General features: G+C 45.4%; 1 protein-coding gene and 1 non-coding gene across 4 annotated transcripts in view; one reads left to right on the top strand and one right to left on the bottom strand.

The window, feature by feature from the left end:
• The window catches only part of DNAJA3 (DnaJ heat shock protein family (Hsp40) member A3), a 47,174-nt gene extending 24,937 nt beyond the window's left edge, over positions 1-22,237 (bottom strand). For all 3 annotated transcript variants that reach the window (XM_077906435.1, XM_077906432.1, XM_077906433.1), the window contains exons 1-5: positions 21,989-22,237; positions 16,136-16,269; positions 10,584-10,667; positions 9,688-9,888; positions 7,870-8,022 (exon numbers count right to left, since the gene is read on the bottom strand). In XM_077906435.1, the coding sequence (XP_077762561.1) occupies positions 7,870-8,022; positions 9,688-9,888; positions 10,584-10,667; positions 16,136-16,269; positions 21,989-22,199 (783 nt within the window). In that variant the 5' untranslated portion in view covers positions 22,200-22,237. The remainder of the gene's footprint in view (positions 1-7,869; positions 8,023-9,687; positions 9,889-10,583; positions 10,668-16,135; positions 16,270-21,988) is intronic.
• LOC144319810 (U6 spliceosomal RNA) lies at positions 7,011-7,115 on the top strand. The gene has a single exon (XR_013385521.1). It is a non-coding gene; the product is annotated as a U6 spliceosomal RNA (small nuclear RNA).
• Positions 22,238-24,026: the final 1,789 nt, after the last annotated feature.

Here is a 24,026-nt window from a genome sequence, read left to right as displayed (position 1 = left end):
ACGTACAGCAGGGAAACAGCTCATCAGACTCACGTTGTGTGTGAACAGGCACAAAACACGCCACCTGAGAGCACAGGGGCGGGGGCTCAGACTGTCAATCTGCTCTTCTGGAGCACACTGACTTCTGAACTCCAAATCACCAAGCTGACTGTATATGCCTGGAAAATGACATAGTGCCTCTCTGCAGAGGTTCCTGAAACCCCCGGGAGCTGAGCAAATACATCTTAAAAAGAGTACTGCCCCTCTTCATTGCGATAGTGACAGCTGAGAAAACAGAGAGGAGAGTGACAACTGGGTGTAATCCCCGAACCCAGAGCAGCCCATCTGGTCTCCGAGGTCACTACTGCCCTGCCCAAGGGGGGAGTCGCACGGACCTCACTGTACCCTCATGGCCAAATGGGAAGAGCCAGGCTGGGCTAACCAATGACCTGGCCAGGGTCCTCCCCACTGCCCCCGGCCCCCAGCACTGGTGCCCCGGGAGCAAGGAGGCACACAGCCCCCTTCGCTGGCACTGGTGCTGCTCATGCTGCTCCTCCCTTTCTCTCCCTGTGCACCCCCATCCTTCAGGAGCCTCCCAGCCCCCAGCCCCTCCCACAGCAGGTGGTTAGGGGTTGTGGCCTCTCTCACCAGCTCCTTACATGGCACTATGAATGAAAAACTGGTTACTTTTTTGTTTAACCTAATGTCTTTCCACTGTTTTTTTTTTTTTTTACATTATCAAATACATGCTTGTTGTGGCAAATCAAAAGACAGAAATACATAAGGAAAATGTCATTAATCTCTCCCTGCCTGGACTCCCAAGTTCAGTTTGAGAGATACTTTCTACAACTCGATCTGTCTCCACAAAAAAAGGTTTCTTTCAAGGTGGAAATTTCATTATGAGACTATATTATACATACTGTTCTGCAACTTTTCATCTTATTTTTTTTTAAGATTTTATTTATTTATTCGTGGAGACACAAAGAGAGAGAGAGGCAGAGGCACAGGTAGAGGAAGAAGCAGGCTCCATGCAGGGAGCCTGATGTGGGACTCGATCCGGGTCTCCAGGATTACACCCTGGGCTGAAGGTCGTGCTAAACCACTAAGCCACCAGGGCTGCCCCAACTTTTCATTTTAATGATACATCATGACCATTCCTCCAGGCAGATACATATATATAGATTTCTTTTTCCATCTTAATACTTATGTTTCAAGGGGCACTTGGGTGGCTCAGTTGGTGAAGCATCTGCCTTTGGCTCAGGTCATAATCCCCGGGTTCTGGGTTTGAGCCCTGGATAGGGCTCCTTTTTATTTTATTTATTTTATTTTTTATTTTTCCTTTTTTTTTCTTTTTTTTTTTAAAGATTTACTTATTTATGATAGACAGAGAGAGAGAGAGAGAGAGAGAGAGAGAGAAGCAGAGACACAGGCAGAGGGAGAAGCAGGCTCCATGCCGGGAGCCTGACATGGGACTTGATCCCGGGTCTCCAGGATCACGCCCTGGGCCAAAGGCAGGCGCTAACTGCTGAGACACCCAGGGATCCCCCCCACTTTTTTAAGATTTTATTTATTCATGAGAGACACAGAGAGAGAAGCACAGACACAGGCAGAGGAAGAAGCAGGCTCCATGCAGGGAGCCTGACATGGGACTCGATCCAGGGTCTCCAGGATCACACCCCGGGCTGAAGGCGGTGCTAAACCGCTGAGCCACCCGGGCAGGGGCTCCTTGATCAGCAGGGAATCTACTTCTCCCCCTCCCTGCTCTGGTGCTGTTGTGCGTATGCACTCTCCCCTCCCCCCTCAAAAAATAAAAATCTTTAAAAATAATACTTATGTTTCAATGCCACAGAAAAAAACCTCTACACATACACCCACTAGGTCTGATGCCTCTACTTTAAGACAGATCCCCAAAGGTAGAATTTCTGGGACAAATAGTTATTATGTTTAAATTTTTTTTAATTTTTATTTATTATTTATGATAGTCACACAGAGAGAGAGAGAGAGGCAGAGACACAGGCAGAGGGAGAAGCGGGCTCCATGCACCGGGAGCCCAACGTGGGACTCGATCCTGGGTCTCCAGGATCACACCTGGGCCAAAGGCAGGCGCCAAACCGCTGCGCCACCCAGGGATCCCGTTTAAATTTTTTAAATTTAAATTGCATCATATTTAAAAACTTATGTGTTGTATTTACTTGCACATGGTACAAAATTCTAAAGTAAAAAAAGGAGGTACAGTGAAAAGTTAAGTGTCTTCCCCCAACTCCTGACCCCTAGTTGCTCCAAGTGCCCACCTTAGAGGCATGGCTATGGTGATATCCTTGTGTATCCCACTTTATCTGGACACACACTGTAAGCCATCTATTTATACATTACGAGTTTACAGTCACCCAAGGCAGCACTACACACATGGTGCTAAAGCGTTTGTTTTGGTTTTTATAATTAAATGATCTCAGAAAGCATTTCTCACCAGTGTACGGCATCCCGTTACCTGGATGCACCACAATTTTTCAGACAACTCACTCCTGGTGGTCACTGACACTTCACTATTATAGACGAGACTGCAAGGGACACCCTGTACACGTTATGTCATGAATGTGATCTATTGGGTAGCTCCCCACAGAGATGCACACATGAGGTCCTAATAGCTCTTCCAACTGCCACTCCCAAAAGCAAGAGTGCTTTCCACTTCCACTGTCAAGGTGTGTACACGCTCATGTCCCACAGGTTCGTTGGCACAGACTGCGCCCATCTTTGAAATGCCTGTCACTCTGGAGGGCAAGCCAAAAGCATATTCTTATTTCCACTTGCAGTTCTCTTGACTGCTGGTGAGAGATGTTCACCAAACAGTTTTCCTGATGAGCTGCTGGTCTTTCCCCCATTACTCTAAATGAGCTCTTTACATATTAGGAATACTAATCCTTTAACAAACGGGTTGCAAATATTTTTTCCTAGTCTTAAACATCACGTTTTGAAAGAAATACACTTCAGCTTTACTACCTTATCTCAATCTCTTCAGAAGAAATTTTTTAAAAAGAAGTTACAGCAATTCAGGGCACTGGAGAAAGGACCTTAGAAGTGGGAGAGAAACAAACCAGTGGCAGGAACTCAGCTCCCAACGCTGTAGCCACAGGAATGCACGCGTTCCCCAAAAGCGCCCTCTGGAGGACTGTCTGTTCAACTGCACACTGAGCTACAAGCTGGTCCTTTTCTCAACAGGAGTATTTGCAGGTAAAACTTTGGATACACTCATCAGTGGACTCTTACCTGGCCATCAAAAATAATGTTTAGAAATATTCAAAATCATGGAAAAATACTTACAATACATGAAAAGTGAGGAAAAACTGCATGTATGATCCTCAACTGTTGAAAATTACACACATACCAGTAAAATCATTAAAAGATCATGACAAGGGACGCCTGGGTGGCTCAGTTCAGTGTCTACCTTTTGCTCAGGATGTGATCCCAGAGTTCCGGGATCAAGTCCCACATCCAGCTCCTGCATGGAGACTGCTTCTCCTCCCTCTGCCTATGTCTCTGCCTCTCATGAATAAATAAATAAAATCTTTTAAAAAAATCATATGACAAATTAGAAAACACAATTCAAATCATTGATGAAGAACTAACTTACTCAATTCATAAAGAGCTTCTACAAATGCCTCAGAATAAGATCAATTAGCCAGTGAGAAGGAAAAGACTGAACAGACATAAAGGAAAACTGGCCCTCAACATCTTCAAGATGTTCACCCTCACACTTGACAAATGCAAAATAAACATGAGAAATCAAGCCATGCAGAGGTACTCAGTGTCTATACCAGCACAAGATGAGGGCACTCTGAGTGCACATCAATGGGGGCCTGGCTAGGTAAATGACGGCACATCTGTGAAGGAGTGCTGTAGCCATGCAGACCAGGGCAGCTGTGTATGCAGTGTTTGCCAAATATACTGGGAAGGAGAAACAAAATACTAAAGTACAAACAGAGCTAACTGTATTCTACTTTCTGTATTCTATACTTTCTGTATTCTATTTAAAAAAAAAAAAAAAAAAGGGCCTCCCCGGTGGCGCAGCGGTTTAGCACCGCCTGCGGCCCGGGGTCTGATCCTGCAGACCCGGGATCGAGTCCCGCATCGGGCTCCCTGCATGGAGCCCGCTTCTCCCTCTGCCTGTGTCTCTGCCTCTCAGTCTCTCTCTCTGAATAAATAAATTAAAAAAAAAAAAAAAACTTATAAAAAAAAAAAGTGTGTGTGCCTGCATGCATATAGGAGGACAGGGGATGCTTCTGAGGAGTGGAAACACAAAGGTTAACAGCTGAGAATGGGAGAGACACTTATTTCACACTATTTACAATTTGTACCCACTGAATTTTTAATGGTTTGCATACATTACCTATTTGAAAACCAACATGAAACAAAAATGACATTCCTTTTTTTAATTATTTATTTTGGAGAAAGAGAGAGAGAGCTTGTGTGCATGCATGCTTGAGTGGGGAGAGGAGCAGAGGGAGAGAGAATCTCAAGCAGACTCCCTGCTGAGCACGGAGCCCAAAGTAGGGCTCAATCACAGGACCCTGCACCTGTGACCTGAGATGAAATCAAGAGTTGAATGCCCAACTAACTGAGCCACCCAGGTGCCTCGCCAAAATGATGTTCCTAATCAACATGATGTTCCTAGTCAACAACTGGAGAAAAACAAACTTAAAATTGGTAGAGTGGGTGAGATTATCAGGGACTTTTACTTTTTAACAACTTTTCTGTACTCAAAGACAACTTCTGTCCCACACTAGCATACATACACAATGACCGATTTTTTTTTTAAGATTTTATTTATTAATGAGAGAGAGAGAGAGAGAGAGAGGCAGAGATCCAACCCTGGGCCGAAGGCGGCACTAAACCGCTGAGCCACCTGGGTGCCCACAATGACCGATTTTAAAGGTGGGTGGTAGTGAACTTCTCAGATCCCTTGAACAGGAATCCATCTTAATGGAATATAATCATAATCAATGAAAACCTGACTATAACTAAATATATAGAGATATAATCATAGTGAAGAAGAAGAGAAACAAGTGACTCAATTAACTCTGGAGTATTTTAACTATATACCTTCAATCAAAAAATGAAAAGAGGGATCCCTGGGTGGCGCAGCGGTTTGGCGCCTGCCTTTGGCTCAGGGCGCGATCCTGGAGACCCGGGATCGAATCCCACATCAGGCTCCCGGTGCATGGAGCCTGCTTCTCCCTCTGCCTATGTCTCTGCCTCTCTCTCTCTCTCTGTGACTATCATAAATAAATAAAAATTAAAAAAAAAAAAATGAAAAGATTTCTAAATGTCAAATTCCAGTAACTAGGACTATTCTTCACAGTTGTCTGAGTGACAATTCTGCAACTACTTTTTGTGTTACAGGGTTGAGCAAATGAGTAAATATACTGCAGATAATCAAAGCCAGACTTCTCTTCATCAGAAAAAGATTTCAAGGCAGAAAACTAGACGAACTTTGTGGTGTTGGGCTGGAAGTGGAATTATCAGGTTGAACTCACTGGTTTGTCAGAGCAATGGCAGGTGGAGGGATAGGTGTGTATGTGAATAATATGAAAAGAAGTACAGATATGGGGATATATACATGTGCATGCACACGTGCTTGCACACACAGGCACGCACACATTTTCCCCTCGCCTAGTATGTGGGAGGGCATAGAAGGAGCAAAACCTCAGACATGGTGAGCAAACCCAGAGCACAGGTCTTAGTTTATAAATCCCAGGAGACACTAAAATTAACCAGGTCTTCCCTCCTGTGGCAGGAAAAGCACAAGTTGAGTCTAGAACATCTTACTGTAATAGGAAGTGCTCAAAGAATGATGGGGACCTGTCAAAAGTATACACAAGCCAGCTAAAAGGGACTCCACAGGCCAAGTCAAGAACAACCTGAATACTAAAAGCAGTAAGTAAACTGATTATAGCCCAGTGAATAAAATAAAAATACATAAGTTCACACTGCTATAAATAAATAGTAAATACATAAATGGAGAAGAGAAAGTGCTTCCTTTCAGGAGAATGTCAACTCATAAAAGTAGAGGGATGCTGGGATCAGAAAATTACCATCTTGCAACTGTCCAATAATAACTGTCAAGAAAGATCAATGGATCCCACAACTATTGGGTGAAAGTCTGATGAGGAACCCGGTATTTACAGAGTGTTAGGGTACCTCAAAACAACTTCCTAATTTCAAAGAGAAAATTAGTAACTTTACTAATTTACTAAGAAACCTGATGGACACCACCATAACTAATTACTAGTGATCAAATGTCACATCACCACTAACAAGACAAACTGACACCTTATGACTCCTGACATGATCCACCAGAAAGGGACATGGTGTTTCACCAAAAACACGTAATCTAGGGCAGCGTGGGTGGCTCAGCAGTTTAACGCCACCTTCAGCCCAGTGCGTGATCCTGGAGACCTGGGATCAAGTCCCATGTCGGGGTCCCTACATGGAGCCTGCTTCTCCCTCTGCCTGTGTCTCTGCCTCTCTCTGTGTCTCTCATGACGAAATAAAATCTTTTATTTTTATTTTTTTTTAAAGATTTTATTTATTTTTTCATGAGAAACACACACACACAAAAAAAGAGGCAGAGACACAAGCAGAGGGAGGAGAAGCAGGTTTCATGTAGAGAGCCTGACGTGGGACTTGATCCCGAGACTGCGGGATCACGCCCTGGACCAAAGGCAGACGCTAAACGGCTGAGCCACCCAGGTGTCCCTAAAATCTTAAGGAAAAAACATGTAATCTGAATCTTATCATGAGAAAATATCAGATGAACCCCCAAATAAGGGGCATTCTCCAAAATAGCTAACCTATAGTCCTAAAACTGTCAAAGTCACAAAGAAAAAGAAAAGCTGAGAAACTATTTGAGATTAAAGGAGACACAAGATATGACAACCAAATATGATGCAAGATCCCAATTGGATCCTGGACCAGGAAAAAAAGGACACTATAAGGACAATTGAAAAAAATTTGAGTGTTTGCCTTTAGTATATGTACTAAATTTAGTATTTAGTACATATACAAAAATTGGAACAATATAGTTAGCATGGCCCCTACACAAGGATAACATGCAAATTCGTGAAGCGTTCCATATTTTTAAAAAAAGAAAGAAGAAAAAATGTGATAATGGTATTATATCAACATTATGTTATTATATCAACATTAAATCTCATTTTTTTAAATAATTTTTTTTTAAATTTTATTTATTTACTCATGAGAGACACAGAGAGAAAGAGAGGCAGAGGGAGAAGCAGGCTCCATGCAGGGAGCCCAACGTGGGACTCGATCCCGGGTCTCCAGGATCACGCCCTGGGCTGAAGGCGGCGCTAAACCGCTGAGCCACCCAGACTGCCCAAATCTCCTCATTCGACAACTGTACTGGAGTTAAATAAGAGAACATTCCTGTTCTTTGAAAATACACAACACAGATGACAAAGCAAATGGGACACATATTAACAATTGGTGATCTGGGTAAGAAGTAAGGGAGTGACTCTTTATACTGTTCTGTAAGTCTATAATATATAAAAAAATTTATCAAAACATAAAAGAAAAAATGATTATACAGCAAGCAAAATTTTAGCCTCTCTCTCCCCATTATGATTCCAAATTGCCAAAATATCCCAAAGCGTATTTCAGAGAAGATAGCACAGGATCGCTGGCCAAGACAGAGCACTCATGGAAAAAGAAGGATATAAATAAAACAGTCCCACTAGTTACGGACTCTCAGAGCACTAATTACTGCCGGGTAACTATCCATGGAAGCAGAGAAAAAAGGATGGCGAGGGGTGTAGGCGGGCCAGAGGTGAGAGACCCCAGGGGAGGGGTGGGGGTGGGACTCTGACTTGCTCTTACCATGCCGGAGCCACCACAGTAGTGGCAATTCTGCATCTTGGTGCCAGGCTCATTCCCTTTGCCGTCACAGCGCTCGCAGGTGTCAGTGATGTTCACAGTGAACTCCTTGTTGACCCCCTTGGCAGCTTGATTAAACGTCAACTCCATGATGTACTAAAGAAATCAGAGGACAGCCTGACATCTTTCTTTTGATAATTACCAAAGTGATCCTTACTTTAAAAGTAAAGGAAGGCAACGGTCAGTAGTTTCCAATTATTCTAATTTTTCTTTTAAGGCAGACTTTATTTTTTAAGGCAGTTTTATCTTTTTTTTTTTTTAATTTTTATTTATTTATGATAGTCACACAGAGAGAGAGAGAGAGAGAGAGAGAGAGCGAGGCAGAGACACAGGCAGAGGGAGAAGCAGGCTTCATGCACCGGGAACCCGACGTGGGACTCGATCCCAGGTCCCCAGGATCGCGCCCTGGGCCAAAGGCAGGCGCCAAACTGCTGCGCCACCCAGGGATCCCCAAGGCAGTTTTATCTTTACAAAATTGAGAAGGAGGCACAGAGGTCATCCACACACCCCCTACCCTGTCCCACACATGCACAGCCTCTTCCATTATCAGCATTACTCACTGGAATGTACATTTTTTTAAATCAAGGGTGAACCTATATGGACACATCATAATCATCCAAAGCCCATAGATTACATTAAGGTCCACCCTTGGTGGTATATATCCTAGGAGTCTGAACAAATATCCATGGTTATAAAATCAGAGTACTTTCACTATGAAATTTCACTAAAAATCCTCTGGATTCCACCTATTCATCCCTTCACTCAGTTACTTTACTTTTGAACTATTTTACCTACCCATACTCTGCCTAGTAAGAGTGGGTGGGACTCCACTGATTCTGCCCCCTACTCCTCAGGATTTTTAAGAAAGAATGTTTAAGTGAAAATATGCCTTTCAACAAACGTATTTGTTTTTTTTGTTTTTTTTTTTTTTTTTATTCATGATAGGCACACAGTGAGAGAGAGAGAGGCAGAGACACAGGCAGAGGGAGAAGCAGGCTCCATGCACCGGGAGCCCGACGTGGGATTCGATCCCGGGTCTCCAGGATCGCGCCCTGGGCCAAAGGCAGGCGCCAAACCGCTGCGCCACCCAGGGATCCCTCACCAAACGTATTTGGACAGTCCTTAAAGACAGCTGAAAAGGGATCCCTGGGTGGCGCAGCGGTTTGGCGCCTGCCTTTGGCCCAGGGCGCGATCCTGGAGACCTGGGATCGAATCCCACGTCGGGCTCCCGGTGCATGGAGCCTGCTTCTCCCTCTGCCTGTGTCTCTGACCCTCTCTCTCTCTGTGACTATCATAAATAAATAAAAATTAAAAAAAAAAAAAAAAAAAAAGACAGCTGAAAACATCCACAATTGTAACTTAAATCATACAGTATCTCCCAAATCATCTTCAACTCTAATCATCTTATTAGGAAATAAATATGTGGCGTGTCTCCCTACTGGATTGAGCTCTCCTAGAATAATGAAGCAGGCTCAAGGTAAAATACTTATGCCTTATTCATGGACTCTAAGACCCTTAGCCTTAGGCTAATTAAGCAACTATAAAAATATAGTTAAAACGGATCTATACATATTACCTACATGGTTTTTCTTAAAATAATTTTAAAAATGATAATAATAGAATTATTTCCTACCGAAATGGCAGCCTCCAGATCATTCCACTGAAGCTGCTATACTTTTTGAGAAAAAGAAACTGCTAAAATCTGTTTGCCTCATGCTGAGCAGCTAAAATGTGAATGATTCTTCAAAACAAGGAACTTACCTCCTGAGGTTGATTGAATACACTCTGGAAATCTCCAAAAGAAGATGATGAGAACTCCCCAAAGATCTTCCTGAAGAGCTCCTCTGGGTCGACAGTGGGGCCTCCCTTCCAGTAGCTCTGTCCGGAGCTGCCGGCCCCAGGATCAAAGCCAGCAGAGCCGTATGCATCATACTGCTTCCTCTTCACTTCGTCACTCAGCACCTACCGGAAAGGCCCAGGAGTCAAGCACTCCCGAATCTCCCAAAGCCCAGAATACAGACACAGGTGCACACCAGGTAGAGATAAGGGTATTGTATCAACATTAGATTTCCTGGTTTTGACAAATGCACTGTGGTTATGCAAAAGAAAGTTCTTGTTCTTAGAAAATACACACTGGAGGACTGAAGACTAAAGAGGTCAGTGACTTATTCCCAAACGGCTCAGGGGATGAGCACACACACACAAAGGACAGGTACACAATACGTATCCTGAACCCCTCAGATGCTTGAAGTCTGGGAAGAAGGGCACTCTGGAATGGCTTAGCAGTCATCCAGAAGTGTGTGCTTCATCCCTCTGATTACATTTCAAATTCCTCAAAGTCAGCCTTCTAATTTTACAACACCCACCAGCCCCATGAGACAGTGATGCCCTAGGTCAGAGGGTCATCAAATAAGGGTAGGATTAATTAATCCAACTGGGAGCTCCCAGACCCAGCTATAAATTAAAATGACCTGGGAGCTCTGTTACTGCAGATTATTAGATCCTGTTTTCTACTGAGATGCCAATGAGATCTAGTGGGAGACTGGGAATCTTTTCTTCACTGAGGTTATCTGGTGTTGAGCCACCCTGTGCCACACACTCTGATCCACACAAGTGGCTGAATGATGGCAGCTGTACACACAGGTAGGTCACATTACCTCGTAGGCTTCTGCCAGCTGGGAGAACTTCTCCTTGGCTTTGGGATCGTCCTTATTTGTGTCCGGGTGGTATTTCTTGGCCAGCTAAAGGAGAAAATGGTAAATTATTATGGACACACGATGATTACTAACACCGGACCCCAAGCAATAGTCACAATCTCGCCTCTTTTATAGCAGTTAAGATTTTGCGACCGATTCTTTTTTTTAAGATTTTATTTATTTATTCATGAGAGAGATAGAGAGAGGCAGAGACACAGGCAGAGGGAGAAGCAGGCTCCATGCAGGGAGCCCGACGTGGGACTTGATCCCAGGTCTCCAGGATCACACCCTGGGCTGAAGGTGGCACTAAACCACTGAGCCACCCAGGCTGCCTGCGACCAACAATTCTTTTTTTTTTTTTTTTTTTTAATTTATTTATGATAGTCATACAGAGAGAGAGAGAGGCAGAGACACAACAGGCAGAGGGAGAAGCAGGCTCCATGCACCGGGAGCCTGATGTGGGATTCGATCCCGGGTCTCCAGGATCGCGCCCTGGGCCAAAGGCAGGCGCCAAACCGCTGCGCCACCCAGGGATCCCCGACCAACAATTCTTAAAACAAGGTTTAAGACTTCAATATAACTGTCTCTTCAAATCTGAGATATATACACATTTTTCAACCACAACAGTCTAACAAAAAAAAACTGATTCTTTAGAGGTTGGGAACCTTTATGAAAACAGTGTAAAACTGTATCTGATGCACTACCATCTATGTAAAAAGAGAAGAAACTAAAAGAATAGATGTACCTGCTGTATAAACTAGTCTGGAAGAACACACAATAAACAGGTAACACTAATTGCAATAGGAGGGATATAAATAAAAGGAAAGCAGAGAGACTTTCCACTGAATACTGCTTCGTACTTTTCAAAATCTGAACAAAGGAAATATACTGCCTGTTCAAAACACAGGTTTAAATATTAAAAAACTCGCCTGGCTGTCCAGAGCATACAGGTGTGCTGAGCCGCTGTAAAACTAAGGTGACCTTCGGCTGCTCTGAGCAATGCTGTGCACATTGTAGGCAGTTCACTGTGTTTGCTGAGGCTACTGACGCCTTCTAAGTCTGGCTTCCTGCAGGCCCCTCATGTGAGGAAAGGAGGCACCCAGAATTCTAAAGCTGAGTGGAGAAGCCACGTGGCTCTGACACTGCCAGCAGCCAGCTGTAGTCAGGGTGCGGGAAGTTAAGCGCAGGGCCTTAGGGTCTGAGAGCCGAGATCCACTGTCCGCCAGCCCTGGGGCCTTTGGCAGAATGTCACTAAGTACAACTTCCTCATCTGTAAAATGACAATAGTGGTACCTACTTCATAGGGTACTGGCAGGGATAAAATGAGATTAACACATATTCTAAAATGAGCACAAGTTGTGGCACATGGTAACATTCAACATCAGCTATTATCAGAACACAGAAGGGAGCAGAGGACATATTTAGGAGGTGGGAGCATCTAAGAAGTTCTGACAGGAGGTTTAAATTTTCAATGAAGAGCCAAAACCAAAATTATCGGGCAGCCCTGGTGGCGCAGCGGTTTGGCGCCGCCTGCAGCCTTGGGTGTGATCCTGGAGACTCGGGATCAAGTCCCACATTGGGCTCCCTGCATGGAGCCTGCTTCCCCCTCTCCCTGTGTCTCTGCCTCTCTCTCTCTCTCTGTGTCTATGAATAAATAAAATCTTTAAAAAAAAATTATCAGAACGATGACTGTGAAACAGAGCATCAAAGCATTAAAGCTCAGAGCCCACAAGTACTGTGTCCATGGATTTGGTGAAAGGAACGAGGGGAGGTATCATGTGTAAACAGCACATTTGTGCCAAGTGAAGACACAATGGATTCATGGCTCCAAGTGCCAAATGAGGACCCAAAAGGGTTCAAATTCAAGAAAGTACTAGGAGACATCACAGGGCCATGCTGGAAACACAAGTACAACCACAACACACAACAGTCTCATTTTACACAAACATGATCATGTGAGATTCATATGCTTTCAAAGGGGCTTGGGTACATTTTAATTAATTTTTAAACAGGGGATCCCTGCTGGGTGGCTCAGAGGTTTAGCACCTGCCTTTGGCCCAGGGCACAATCCTGGAGTCCCGGGATCAAGTCCCATGTCAGGCTCCCGGCATGGAGCCTGCTTCTCCCTCCTCCTGTGTCTCTGCCTCTCTCTCTCTCTCTCTCTATCATTCATAAATAAATAAATAAATAAATAAATAAATAAATCTTTAAAAAATTTTTTTAAACAGCCACCACAATTAAAAAAAAAAAAAAGGGGCGGGGGGGGGGGGGGACGCCTGGTTGGCTCAGTGGTTGAATGTCTGCCTTTGGCTCAGGGTGTGATCCTGGATTCCCGGATCGAGTCCTGTGTCGGGCTCCTTGCATGGAGCCTGCTTCTCCCTCTGCCTGTGTCTCTGCCTCTCTCTCTTTCTGTGTCTCTCATGAATAAATAAATAAAATCTTTAAAAAAAAAAAAAAAAAGGATGTCAGGACATTATCCAAGTCTGAGAAACATAACAGGATTATTTTCTGTGACGGGTGACTCACTTCCACCCAAGGTGGAGTGGCCCATGGCTAACAGCCTTCATCAATTAAAAAAATTACTTCATTAGGGACGCCTGGGTGGTTCAGTGGTTGAGCATCTGCCTTTGGCTCAGGTTGTGATCCTGGGATCAAGTCCCACCATCATGCGTAGGTCTCTGCCTTTCTCTCTGTGTCTCTCTCATGAATAAATAAAATCTTTAAAAAACAATAATAAAAAATAGGGATGCCTGGGTGGCTCAGCAGTTGAGCATCTTGCCTTTGGTTCAGGGCCTGATCCCAGATTCCCCAGATCAAGTCCTGCATCGGGCTCCTTGCATGGAGCCTGCTTCTCCCCCCTCTGTGTCTCTCATGAATAAACAAATAAAACCTTTAACATTAATTAATTTAAAAAAATAAAAATAAATAAAAAAGTACTTCATTAGAGTAAGCCTAACTCTCTGCTTTTGCTTCTACAAAGCAGCCTTCAAATAATTGAGGCTGGATATCATGACCCCATAGAGTCCTTTCTCTGCAAGAAGAGTCCAAAGAGCTCTCAATCTTCCACAGTAGAAAAAGAAAGCAATAGAAGTCACTAGCTGACAGAGAAAAAACTGTTCATGTGCTACCCAACTTTGGTTTCCAGGAGGATGGAGGGTGCTGGAAGATTGCCAGAAATATCCACCCACTCCCCAAAATCAGGGAGACAGAACAAAGGCAGCACCAAGCTCCGCCATTGCAGAATACAGCTCCACTGAAGCCTCAGAACTCAATCTGCTTCTGGAGATGTTGGTCCTCACACCGGCTTGTAGAAGTGTGCCAGAAGCTGTGTTAACCCCAAAGCAGGGTCTCCAGGGACAGCCAGTATGTGGACCACAAAGCTGGTCCCCAAAGCCAAGGGAGAAACAACAGTACACTGATGAGATTAGCTTAAGGAAAAGAGAGATCTTTTATAGCATTTTAGTCTCCTGTATGACACATATTGACTGATGGGGCCTTAGTTGTATGTCATAACCTTTCCAAGCCCATCAGGAGAATGATGCAATACACACAAAGCTTTCATCAAGGTATGACCCCAAGAATTTCTCTATAAAGGCTACTTTAAAAATGTCCACTTTTAAATTGCACAGCTTTACCTGATCTTTTTATTTCCACACCTAAAAACCTGAGTGGTTCCCTACTCTCTCTTTTTATTTAATATTAAAGATTTTATTATTTTTAAATAATTGCTACACCCAACATGGGGCTCGAACTCACACTCACTAGAGTGGCTGTAATTAAAAGGACAGACAATAACAAGTGTTGATGGGGATGTGGAGAAGCAGGAACCCCGATAGTGGGAATGTAAAATGGTATGGTCGTTTTGCAATAGTCCGGTAGTCCCTCAAGGGGTTAACATGGGGTTATCATGTGACCCACTCCTAAGTATATGAACATTCCCATGAGAAATGAAAACATAGGTCTACATAAAACCTGCATGTGGATGTTCCCAGCAGCACTATTCATAATAGCAAAAAAGTGGAAATAAACAGGGTGCCCAGGAGGCTCGCTTGAGCCTCCAACTCTTGGTTTTGGCTCAGGTCATGATCTCAGGATCATGAGATTGAGCCCCATGTTGTACTCTATGCTCAGGGAGGAATCCCCCCCCCCCCCCCGGGGAGGAATCTGCTTGAGATTCTCTCTGCCCCTCCTAGATGCATGCACTCATGCACTCTCTCTCTCTCTCTCTCTCTAAAATAAATAAATCTTAAGAAAAAAAGGGAAACAATCCAAATCCCATCAATTGATCTATGGGTAAATAAAATGTTGTATATCCACGCAATGGAAGTATTATTACAAGACCATTCATTAAAAGAATGAAGAACTGATACATGGTATAGCATGGAAAAAGCTTAAAAACATTATTCAAGGGACGCCTGGGTGGTTCAGTGGTTGAGTGCCTGCCTTCGGCCCAGGGTATGATCCTGGAGTCCCAGGATCAAGACCCACATTGCGCTCCCTGCACAGAGCCTGTTTCTCTCTCTGCCTATGTCTCTCCCTCTCTCTGTGTCTCTCATGAATAAATAAATACAATTTTAAAAAAATTATTCAAAAGTGAAAGAAGCTAGTCACAAAAGGCCACACAGTGTATGATTTCATTTCTATGAAATGTCCAGAACAGGTAAATCCATAGAAATAGGAAGGAGGTTAGCAACTGCAAGGGCAGAGGAGAGAAGAAAATGGGGAGTAAGTACTAATGGTATGTTTTGTTGTTGTTTTTTTTTTTTTAATTTTTATTTATTTATGATAGTCACAGAGAGAGAGAGAGAGAGAGAGAGGCAGAGACACAGGCAGAGGGAGAAGCAGGCTCCATGCACCGGGAGCCCGACGTGGGATTCGATCCCGGGTCTCCAGGATCACGCCTTGGGCCAAAGGCAGGCGCTAAACCGCTGCGCCACCCAGGGATCCCTGTTGTTTTTTTTTTAAAGGAGATGAAAATGTATTAATTGTCGTGATGGTTGTAAAACCTCTATGAATACAGTAAAAAGCAGTGAAGTGTACCCTTTAAAGAAAGTAAGAGGAGGGATTAGCTATCCAAGCCATAGCTGTCAGATCTGGTCTTGATTAGTACCTGTTCACAAATATTAGGCTTAGACAAGTTTTTGTGCGCGTGCTCGCTCTCTCTCCCTCTCTCACACACATACACACACAGACACACCCAAAAGACCAAAAAAAAAAAAAAAATCAAGAATCTTCTAGTGAATTTTTCATAAAAGTATTAAGAGGCAGAATAATTTTAAACACTAATACAATTTTGGAAAAGGCTCCTAAAAATCTTTGGCTCTGCCTCTTTTTTCTGAAGCATTAAGCAGCAGGGCACTATGCACTTGAGGAACAGCAGTCCAGCAGCACCCACTGTTCTCATCTCATTCTACACTGTCAGCTGCAAGGGCAGATATGCCTCACTGGTGAGCACACTACACCACAGCATCTCTTCTACAGTCTTATTTCTAAAATCTGGCTTCCATACAGACCTGGTAATAGGCTTTCTTGATCTCCTTCTGGCTGGCATTTCGGGGCACTCCTAGTATCTGGTAATAATCCTCTTTGGCCAAAGGGGAGCTCGTGTGGAAGGAGGCAGTACAAACAAAAGGGTAACTTTTTACTCCTAAAAAAGAAAAAAAGTAAAGAAAATCACTCTAAGAATGTGCTCAACCAAAGGAAATTTTGAGTAAAGAACCAGCCAGGTTATACCCATAAAGTAATGGAGATCACAGCTTTAGGGTCAGCTTTTCTCTCTCTGGAGACCAAACTCACTGCATTTCAAAAATGGCCAAGACCACAGTATACAATGAATATAAAACAAACAGCACCGGGCAGAGCTGATTCTGCTGGATCACAATACAATGAGGTTGTACCCTCATTACACCACCAAAGGAACAGCACCCCAGATGGAGGCTGTAGCTGGGGGATGATTAAAAAGGAACCTAGTCCCACTGTTACATTACACAAGCACCTGCCATGTGCCAGCTGTCTTCATATGCTTTCTCCCTTAATGCAATTCCCTAGGTTCTTGCCCTCCACCATGCAAAGTTGGGGATTTGCTTCTGGGGTGGTTCTCAGAGTGGACCAGCAGCACCACCAGCTTGTTGGAAATGTCCACCTTCAGGCCCCACCCCAGACCTGAATCAGAAACTGCAGTGGGCTATGTTTAATAAGCCCTCCAGGTGATGATTCTGCTCATCACATGGTCAATTTGAAAACCACTGTACTAAAGAAATTATTTTTAGCATTTAAAGTCACAGATCTAAGGGAATCCGATAAAAGTGCTGCTCCTCTCCTTAAAATAATACACCTAAACAGACACAAGGGGTTAAAAGGCCCTATGCCTGAACCTGTTTACCCCAGAACAGCTAACAGGTCAAAGCCCAAGGCAGGCAACCACATGCTGGTATCAGCGCCAGGAGGAACCGCCATCAGAACACTCTGTCCCACTCAACAGCTCACTGTGCATGTGGTAGAGAATCAACTTGGACTGGTCTGTCACCAAGTGAAGCAGAGGGAGCCACCCCACACCTTGAGCCCTGTCTAACCCCCAACCCATCCTGTGACAAGGGAAGACAGGGAAGGCAGGGCTGGGGGAGGGGAAGGGAGCCAAGTTAAGGCAGAGTCATGGCAGCTCCCGGTTTCTTTTCTTTTCGTTTTCTTTTTTTTAAAGATTTTATTTATTTATTCATGAGACACACACAGAGAGAGGCAGAGATGCAGACAGAGGGAGCAGCAGGCTCCATGCAGGGAGCCCAATGTGGGACTTGATCCCAGAACCCCCAGATCACGCCCGAGCCAAAGGCAGACGCTCAACTGCTGAGCCACCCAGGTGTCCCCAGCTCCCAATTACTAAGTCAAACTTCTGCCTACAGAGAAGCAGCTTATGGATTCACCATTCATTCATTCAGCAATTACTCACTGAGTATCTACTATTTGCCAGGCACTGGGTTCTGGGCTGGGAATAGGCAGCAGACCATTCAAAGGCACTGCCCTCCTGGAGCTTACATATATTTAAGATCTTAACATTGTAGTAGGCACTGAAGATACAAGATGAAGAAAAAAAGCCAAAGCCAGCACTCTCAAGGAGTTTACAGTCCTGCAGGGGTGTGTCGGAGGCAGTGTGCAAAGAGGTATTAGTACACAAGGACATGCAGAGTCACATACACAGAATCACCTAATCAGGGTTTCTTAAACCCAAATTGTTGACAGTGGGATTCCTCCCAGTGGAGGGGCTTTTCTAGGGTTATAAGCTAATTGTGTCCTCTTCATATGTTGTGTCCCCATTCATATGTTGAAGCCCTAATCCCCAGTGCCTCAGAATGTGATAATTGTAAATAAGATCTTTAATCACAACTCTGCCAAAACATTGACCTTAGACTTACAGCCTTTAGAACTGTGAAGATAGGGATCCCTGGGTGGCGCAGCGGTTTGGCGCCTGCCTTTGGCCCAGGGCGCGATCCTGGAGACCCGGCATCGAATCCCGCGTAGGGCTCCCGGTGCATGGAGCCTGCTTCTCCCTCTGCCTATGTCTCTGCCTCTCTCTCTTTCTCTCTCTGTGACTATCGTAAATAAATAAAAATTTTAAAAAAATAGAACTGTGAAGATAAATGTGGTTCTTTGTTATGGCATCACTGGCCAACTAAAATACCCATATGTCAAAGGATGTTAGGCAGCATCCTGGCCAACTACTTAGAAGTAGTACACTCTACTCCCCCTCTACCCTGCCACACACTGGCAATTAAAAATGACTTCAGACATTGCCTAATGTCCTGTGGGGGGTGAGGGTGGTAAAATCATCCTCAGTTGAGAATTATTGACGATCCAATTGAAAAAGTTCAGGAAAGGTCTTTTAACTGCTATTTAAGTGTAGAAATTAACCAGGCTAAGGAAAGATTTGAATCCACCTGGAATCACACCTACAGTCCTGACATTTGCAATTGCTTCCCCTTTCATGTTCAAAAGTGCCTCATTTGGCTGCTAAATCATGTATCACCTTTGGCTTACATAAAGTCCTCGTGCATTTAGTTAACTGGGCCATATAACGAGATTCTACACAAGTAGAGAAGGGTGGTTTAGACATAATGATGCTGCTGATTAATGAGGCCTAGAAATAAACTGAAGGGCCTCTGAGCTATGGGAAGGACTCAGGATTTTATCCTGAAGACAACAGGGAGACACTGCAAGTGTTAAACAGGGAATTGATCAGCCTTGCACGAGAAAGCACTCTCAACAACAAACAAGAGGCCTGAGAGACCACTTAAAATTAATCTGAACACAAAACACAACCAGGGGTGTTGAGGCCAACCAGAAAAGGGGCAAGATAATCAGCCAGGAGGGGCACCTGGGTGGCTCAGTCAGTTAAGCTTCTGTCTTTGGCTCAAGGGTCCTGGGATGAAACCCTGCAGGAGCCTGCTTCTCCCTCTTCCTCTGCCTGCCACTATCCCTGCTTGTGCTTTCTCTCTCTGTCAAATACATTTTTAAAATCTTAAAAAAAAAAAAAAGATAGTAAGACAGGAGAATGTGTAGGAATGAAGCAAGAATGACTGAAATCAGAACCAGCGAGCAAATCTGTATTTTCAGCATCCCCATACTCGTTTTCTGTTGCTGCACCCTGTTGCTGGAACATGAAAAGTAGACTGTGGAAGTAGTGGGGGTTAGGAGACCACAGCTGTCTTTCTTTGGTCAGATCTGAGAAAAACAAGAGCTAGTTTCCTAGTGCTCCTGTACTCAGCCCCTCTTCTCTCAGGTGTGAGGAGCTGTCCTGGTCCTATCCAGCCTTTCCCTCTCCGCTCCTTCCAATCCAGAAGGCAGAGACTAGTAGTGGCAAAGGCTCTGGCAGCTACAGCTCCAAGGACACAGGCAGAGAACTTGGGATGCAAGAATGGGACAGTACTGTGCAAAACTGCATGCGAATAAAGACAAATCACATTTAACTACTACAAGTCTGATGACTTTTGACATTATCCAAAAGGCATCAATGATTAAAATAGAGTTCACTTGATAGACAAATGTTTCTCCAAGGTATGATCAATAAATGCCTTGCCTTTATTGGAACAACCAAGAATAGGATCAGCCACCAAGTTGTTCCAAGAATGACTGACCCAGTACCAAATAACAACCTTTTTTCTGCCCTGGGAGAAAAGCTGTATTTAAAGTGCTATTTTTATGTCACCTAATTGTACCACCAGATTTGAGAGGAGATCAAAAACCAATGTTTGAGAGCTGAGTTGATGATTTTAGATATGATAACAGAGTGCATCTTGAAGGATGCCAACTCTCACATATGTTCATCATGTGATACAAAACATGCTCATCATGGGCAACGTGCTGACCACAAGTCCTTAGTAATGGCTCCATGAAGGCTCAGTACGTAGCGCCTGTCCCTCTCATATATACACAATCAACAAAAATGCTCCCCAAACTTGTACAAAGGTAATGTGAACAGAATTAGCTTAATAATTACCTAAAGGACAACTGAACAGAACGATGCAGCCAAACTCCATCTAAAACAACCCTGACATTAGAAACTGTTAGGAAAACAAACAAACAAACAAAAAACTGTTAGCAGAACTCAAAAACGACCACTTTTGCTCATACTGAGAAATACAGCGTGAAGCTGCTCCAAGGAAATCTGAGTCCACTACTGCTCCATCTGTGACTAAATATTGGTGGCAGGAACAGAATAAATAAATGGGATCACTTGACCAAAACCTCATCCAATCTCTTTGTCCTCTGCTAAATTCCCAGTACCTAGAACAAGTGGCTAGCGTATGAAAGGCACTCAATAAACACCTATTAGTCATTGAACCACTTTTCACAGTTAAGAGAGGCTCAAAGGGATTAAATACCTCTCTCAGATCTCTCCCAATTCTCATATACACACGCTCCAGTGGAGGAGGCCAGTCTGTTCACTTTACAAAGAAATAAAGATTACTGATACTTTAATGACTGCCTCTTAGGCAAGCATTACAAAGTTGGACCCCACCAGGCAATTTCCTTTATAAATTCATAGACAGTGGGCAGCCCGGGTGGCTCAACCGTTTAGCGCCGTCTGCAGCCCAGGGTGTGATCCTAGAGTCCCAGGATCGAGTCCCACGTCGGGCTCCCTGCATGGAGCTTGCTTCTCCCTCTGCCTGTGTCACTCATGAATAAATAAATAAATAATCTTAAAAAAAAAAAATGAGTTGGACCCCTGGGCGGCTCAGTGGTTTGGCGCCTGCTTTTGGCCCAGGGCGTGATCTTGGAGTCCCAGGATCGAGTCCCACATCGGGCTCCCTGCATGGAGCCTGCTTCTCCCTCTGCCTGTGTCTCTGCCTCTCTCTCTCTCTCTCATGAATAAATAAATAAAATCTTAAAAAAAAAATAAGTTCATCGATAGCTTTAATATTATTTGCACAAATTCTACGGAAACATAATCAGTAACATAATCCAGACACATGGCTGGTTATTCAATGTTTCCTCCTTCCTTCTCTTACTATAATGGAAGTCATCCCACACAGAGCAGAACCATCAACGCTAAACACTTAGAGGTTTAAGATGGACCAAAATTCAGTATCGCCTCCAGCAGTCCAGAGAGCCGGGACTTGAATCACGGCTCCATCTTCCTGCTCTGTCACTCTACAAGCTGTTTAACATCTAGGCTTAGTTTCTTTACCTATACAACGGAGTGGAACAATGTCTATCGCATGGAAATGATCCAAGCCTGGTGCGTGGAAAGTGCTCAGTAAATGTCAGCCTGCATTTTTATTACAACCGCCAACATAAGGTCTTAGAAAAGACCGTTACGAGTGCCCTTCAGTTAAAATCATGCGGCAGAAGGAGTATGAGCTATTAAAGGACAGCTTGGGTCTGGGATGACGGTTCTCATCTAGCTACAGGACGTCGGCTGCCCGTTCCCTAATATGAGAATGACGCCGCCCTTCCTGCAGGACTGTTACAGTCAAGTGAAACGAGGCACCAAGTGCCGAGCACTACAGCAGGTGCTCACCGAATGGCAGGTACCTCTTCCCTTCCGGCCAGAAGGTGAAGGGAGGAGACGGGAATCGAATAGGGTAACGGAGCAGTGGCGGCCCAGAAGAAACTTCTAGAAATGTTAGAGAGAAGTGAAGGCGGCGCGCGTACGGAGCGTTCCTCTCCCGGCGCCGGGGGCTCCAAGCAGCTCTCCCCGCTTCACTTCTGAGAAGCCATTTGGGCCTCTCTGCCTCCTGCTTGCCAGTCTCTCCAAGCAATTCCGCATACAGGTCAGAAGCCACCCTCCACCCCGCCACCCCCGCGGCGGGACCGAGCCCACCCCCTTCCGGGCCTCAGAGCCCCTCTCGGGCGCCGGAACCTGCTCTCACCTTTGAAGCTGACACCGGGTGTCAATGTCAGCAGTGCCCCGGAGCCCCGACCTCCCAGGGAAGGCGCGGAGGTACTGACGTTCAGCTTGTGGCCCAGCGAAGCCCCCACCACGCCCCCCCTAGACGGCCGGGCTCCTCTCCCCGCTGCAACCGGCAGCCGCGGAATCCCCACGGCTACCAACAACCAGCGTGAGGAGCACCACGCCGCCATCTTGGCCCAGGGCCACTGCGCCTGCGCCACCCGGCTCAAGGAGGCCTCGCGAGAACATCGCGCGGACGAAGCGTCGGGCTTCCGGAGGCGGAGCCCGGTGCAAGCACACGCGCGGACGCACGGGTTGCGCACGCGCAGCAGCGCTCAATGGTCCTTTCTGCTTGCCAACGCTGAAATGAGGTTTGCTCTGAGGAGTGCAACTAGGTACAGTGACCCTGAAAAACCCCGTCATTCTGTGCTGGATGGCCAAGAGTGTACCTTATCTGTGTAAAGACGTGGTCGAGGGTAGCCAGATGTGACTATTCGGAGGGTCCCGGCGAAGGGCGGGACTACAAAAATCCCGGCGTGCAACGCGGCCGTCCGTCGCGCCGATCCCAACATGCAGTGCGCGTCTCCTTTCAACCCAACCCGACCCGACGCTCAGCATCCCGCCTGAGGGTTGCTCGTCTTGTGTCAGCGCCAGCCCGCGGGGCCTCTGCCCTCCTTCCAAAGCCTGGCCTCAAGCTCGCTTTCTCTCTGGCTGGTTCCTCATGGGGCGGACTTCGATCATTCGGTTCTGTCCTAAGCGTGTTAGTCTCCTCCAGACCTGTAATGAACTTACCAGTCACAAATGGGTGTAATAAATGTTGCGAGCACCTGCTGTCATGCGCGTTTTTCTAGACTCTTCGGGCTACAACGATGAGTGACGTGCCGTCCCTGCTCGGGGGCGGGGAGCAAACGCCGAATCGAGAGACACGGGCTCCGCAGCAGCTAACATAACACGATCGGTGCAGTCGGAGGTGTGAACAGTGTCAGGGGCACGGAGGTGACAAATTGAGGGGCTGGGGTGTCAGGGAAGGCATCCGAGAGGTAACATTCTAAGTGGACTTTGAGGACAAGTGCGTCAGGTGCGGGTGGAGAGGCGGAGGATTCCCAGAAGCAGGAACTTAAAAAGTAGATGTTTGGGGCACCTGGGTGGCTGGCTCAGTGGTTGGCGTCTGCCTTTGGCTCAGGGCGTGACCCCGGGGTCCTGGGATCGAGTCCCCCATCGGGCTCCCCGCAGGGAGCCTGCTTCTCCCTCTGCACTTGTCTCTACTTCTCTCTGTGTCTTTCATGAATAAGTAAATAAAATCTTTATTAAAAAAAAAAAAAAAAAAGCAGGGGATCCCTGGGTGGCTCAGCAGTTAAGGGTCTGCCTTCAGCCCAGGGCCTGATCCTGGAGTCCTGGGATCGAGTCCTACCTCCGCTCCCTGCAGGGAGCCTGGTTCTCCCTCTTCCTGTGTCTCTGCCTCTTTCTGTGTCTCTCATGAATAAATAAATAAAATCTTAAAAAAAAAAAAAAAAAGCAGCTGTCTTAGAGGTGTGAAAGTGCTTCTCCGGTTTGTTTAAGCCCTAAACTTAGGGGGTGTGACTGGAGATGAGGCTAGACAGATACACCTCGCCTAGTAAGCCTGGTAAAGGAATTTCTCTCTCTCTCTCTCTCTCTCTCTCTCTCTCTCTCACACACACACACACACACACACACACACGGGAATGCCACCCCCACATGGTAAGAAGGGAGCTTGAGGGTTCACCATAGGTTTAAGATGATGTGTGCTCCTTGCCCCTTCTGCCCGTTGTACCCAAATTCTTGTGGATGTGGATGTTAATCTGGGTAAAGAGCCATAGCTTTCATTGATCAAATTCTTCACTGAGATTCAAAGAAGTTTTAAAAACCACTGGTCTGGGGCACATGGAATGGAGCCCCTGGTTGGGCTCTGTGCTCAGTGGGGCAGTCAGCTTCTCCCTCGCCCCCCACTCCTTGTCTCTCTCTCTCCCTCTCTCTCTCTAATGAATAAATAAAATCTT

The sequence above is a fragment of the Canis aureus genome, chromosome 8 (genome assembly GCF_053574225.1).
Source record: "Canis aureus isolate CA01 chromosome 8, VMU_Caureus_v.1.0, whole genome shotgun sequence".
Lineage (NCBI taxonomy): Eukaryota > Metazoa > Chordata > Mammalia > Carnivora > Canidae > Canis > Canis aureus.
Note: the sequence above shows the minus strand (reverse complement) of the source record. Positions and strands in the feature narration are given on the sequence as shown.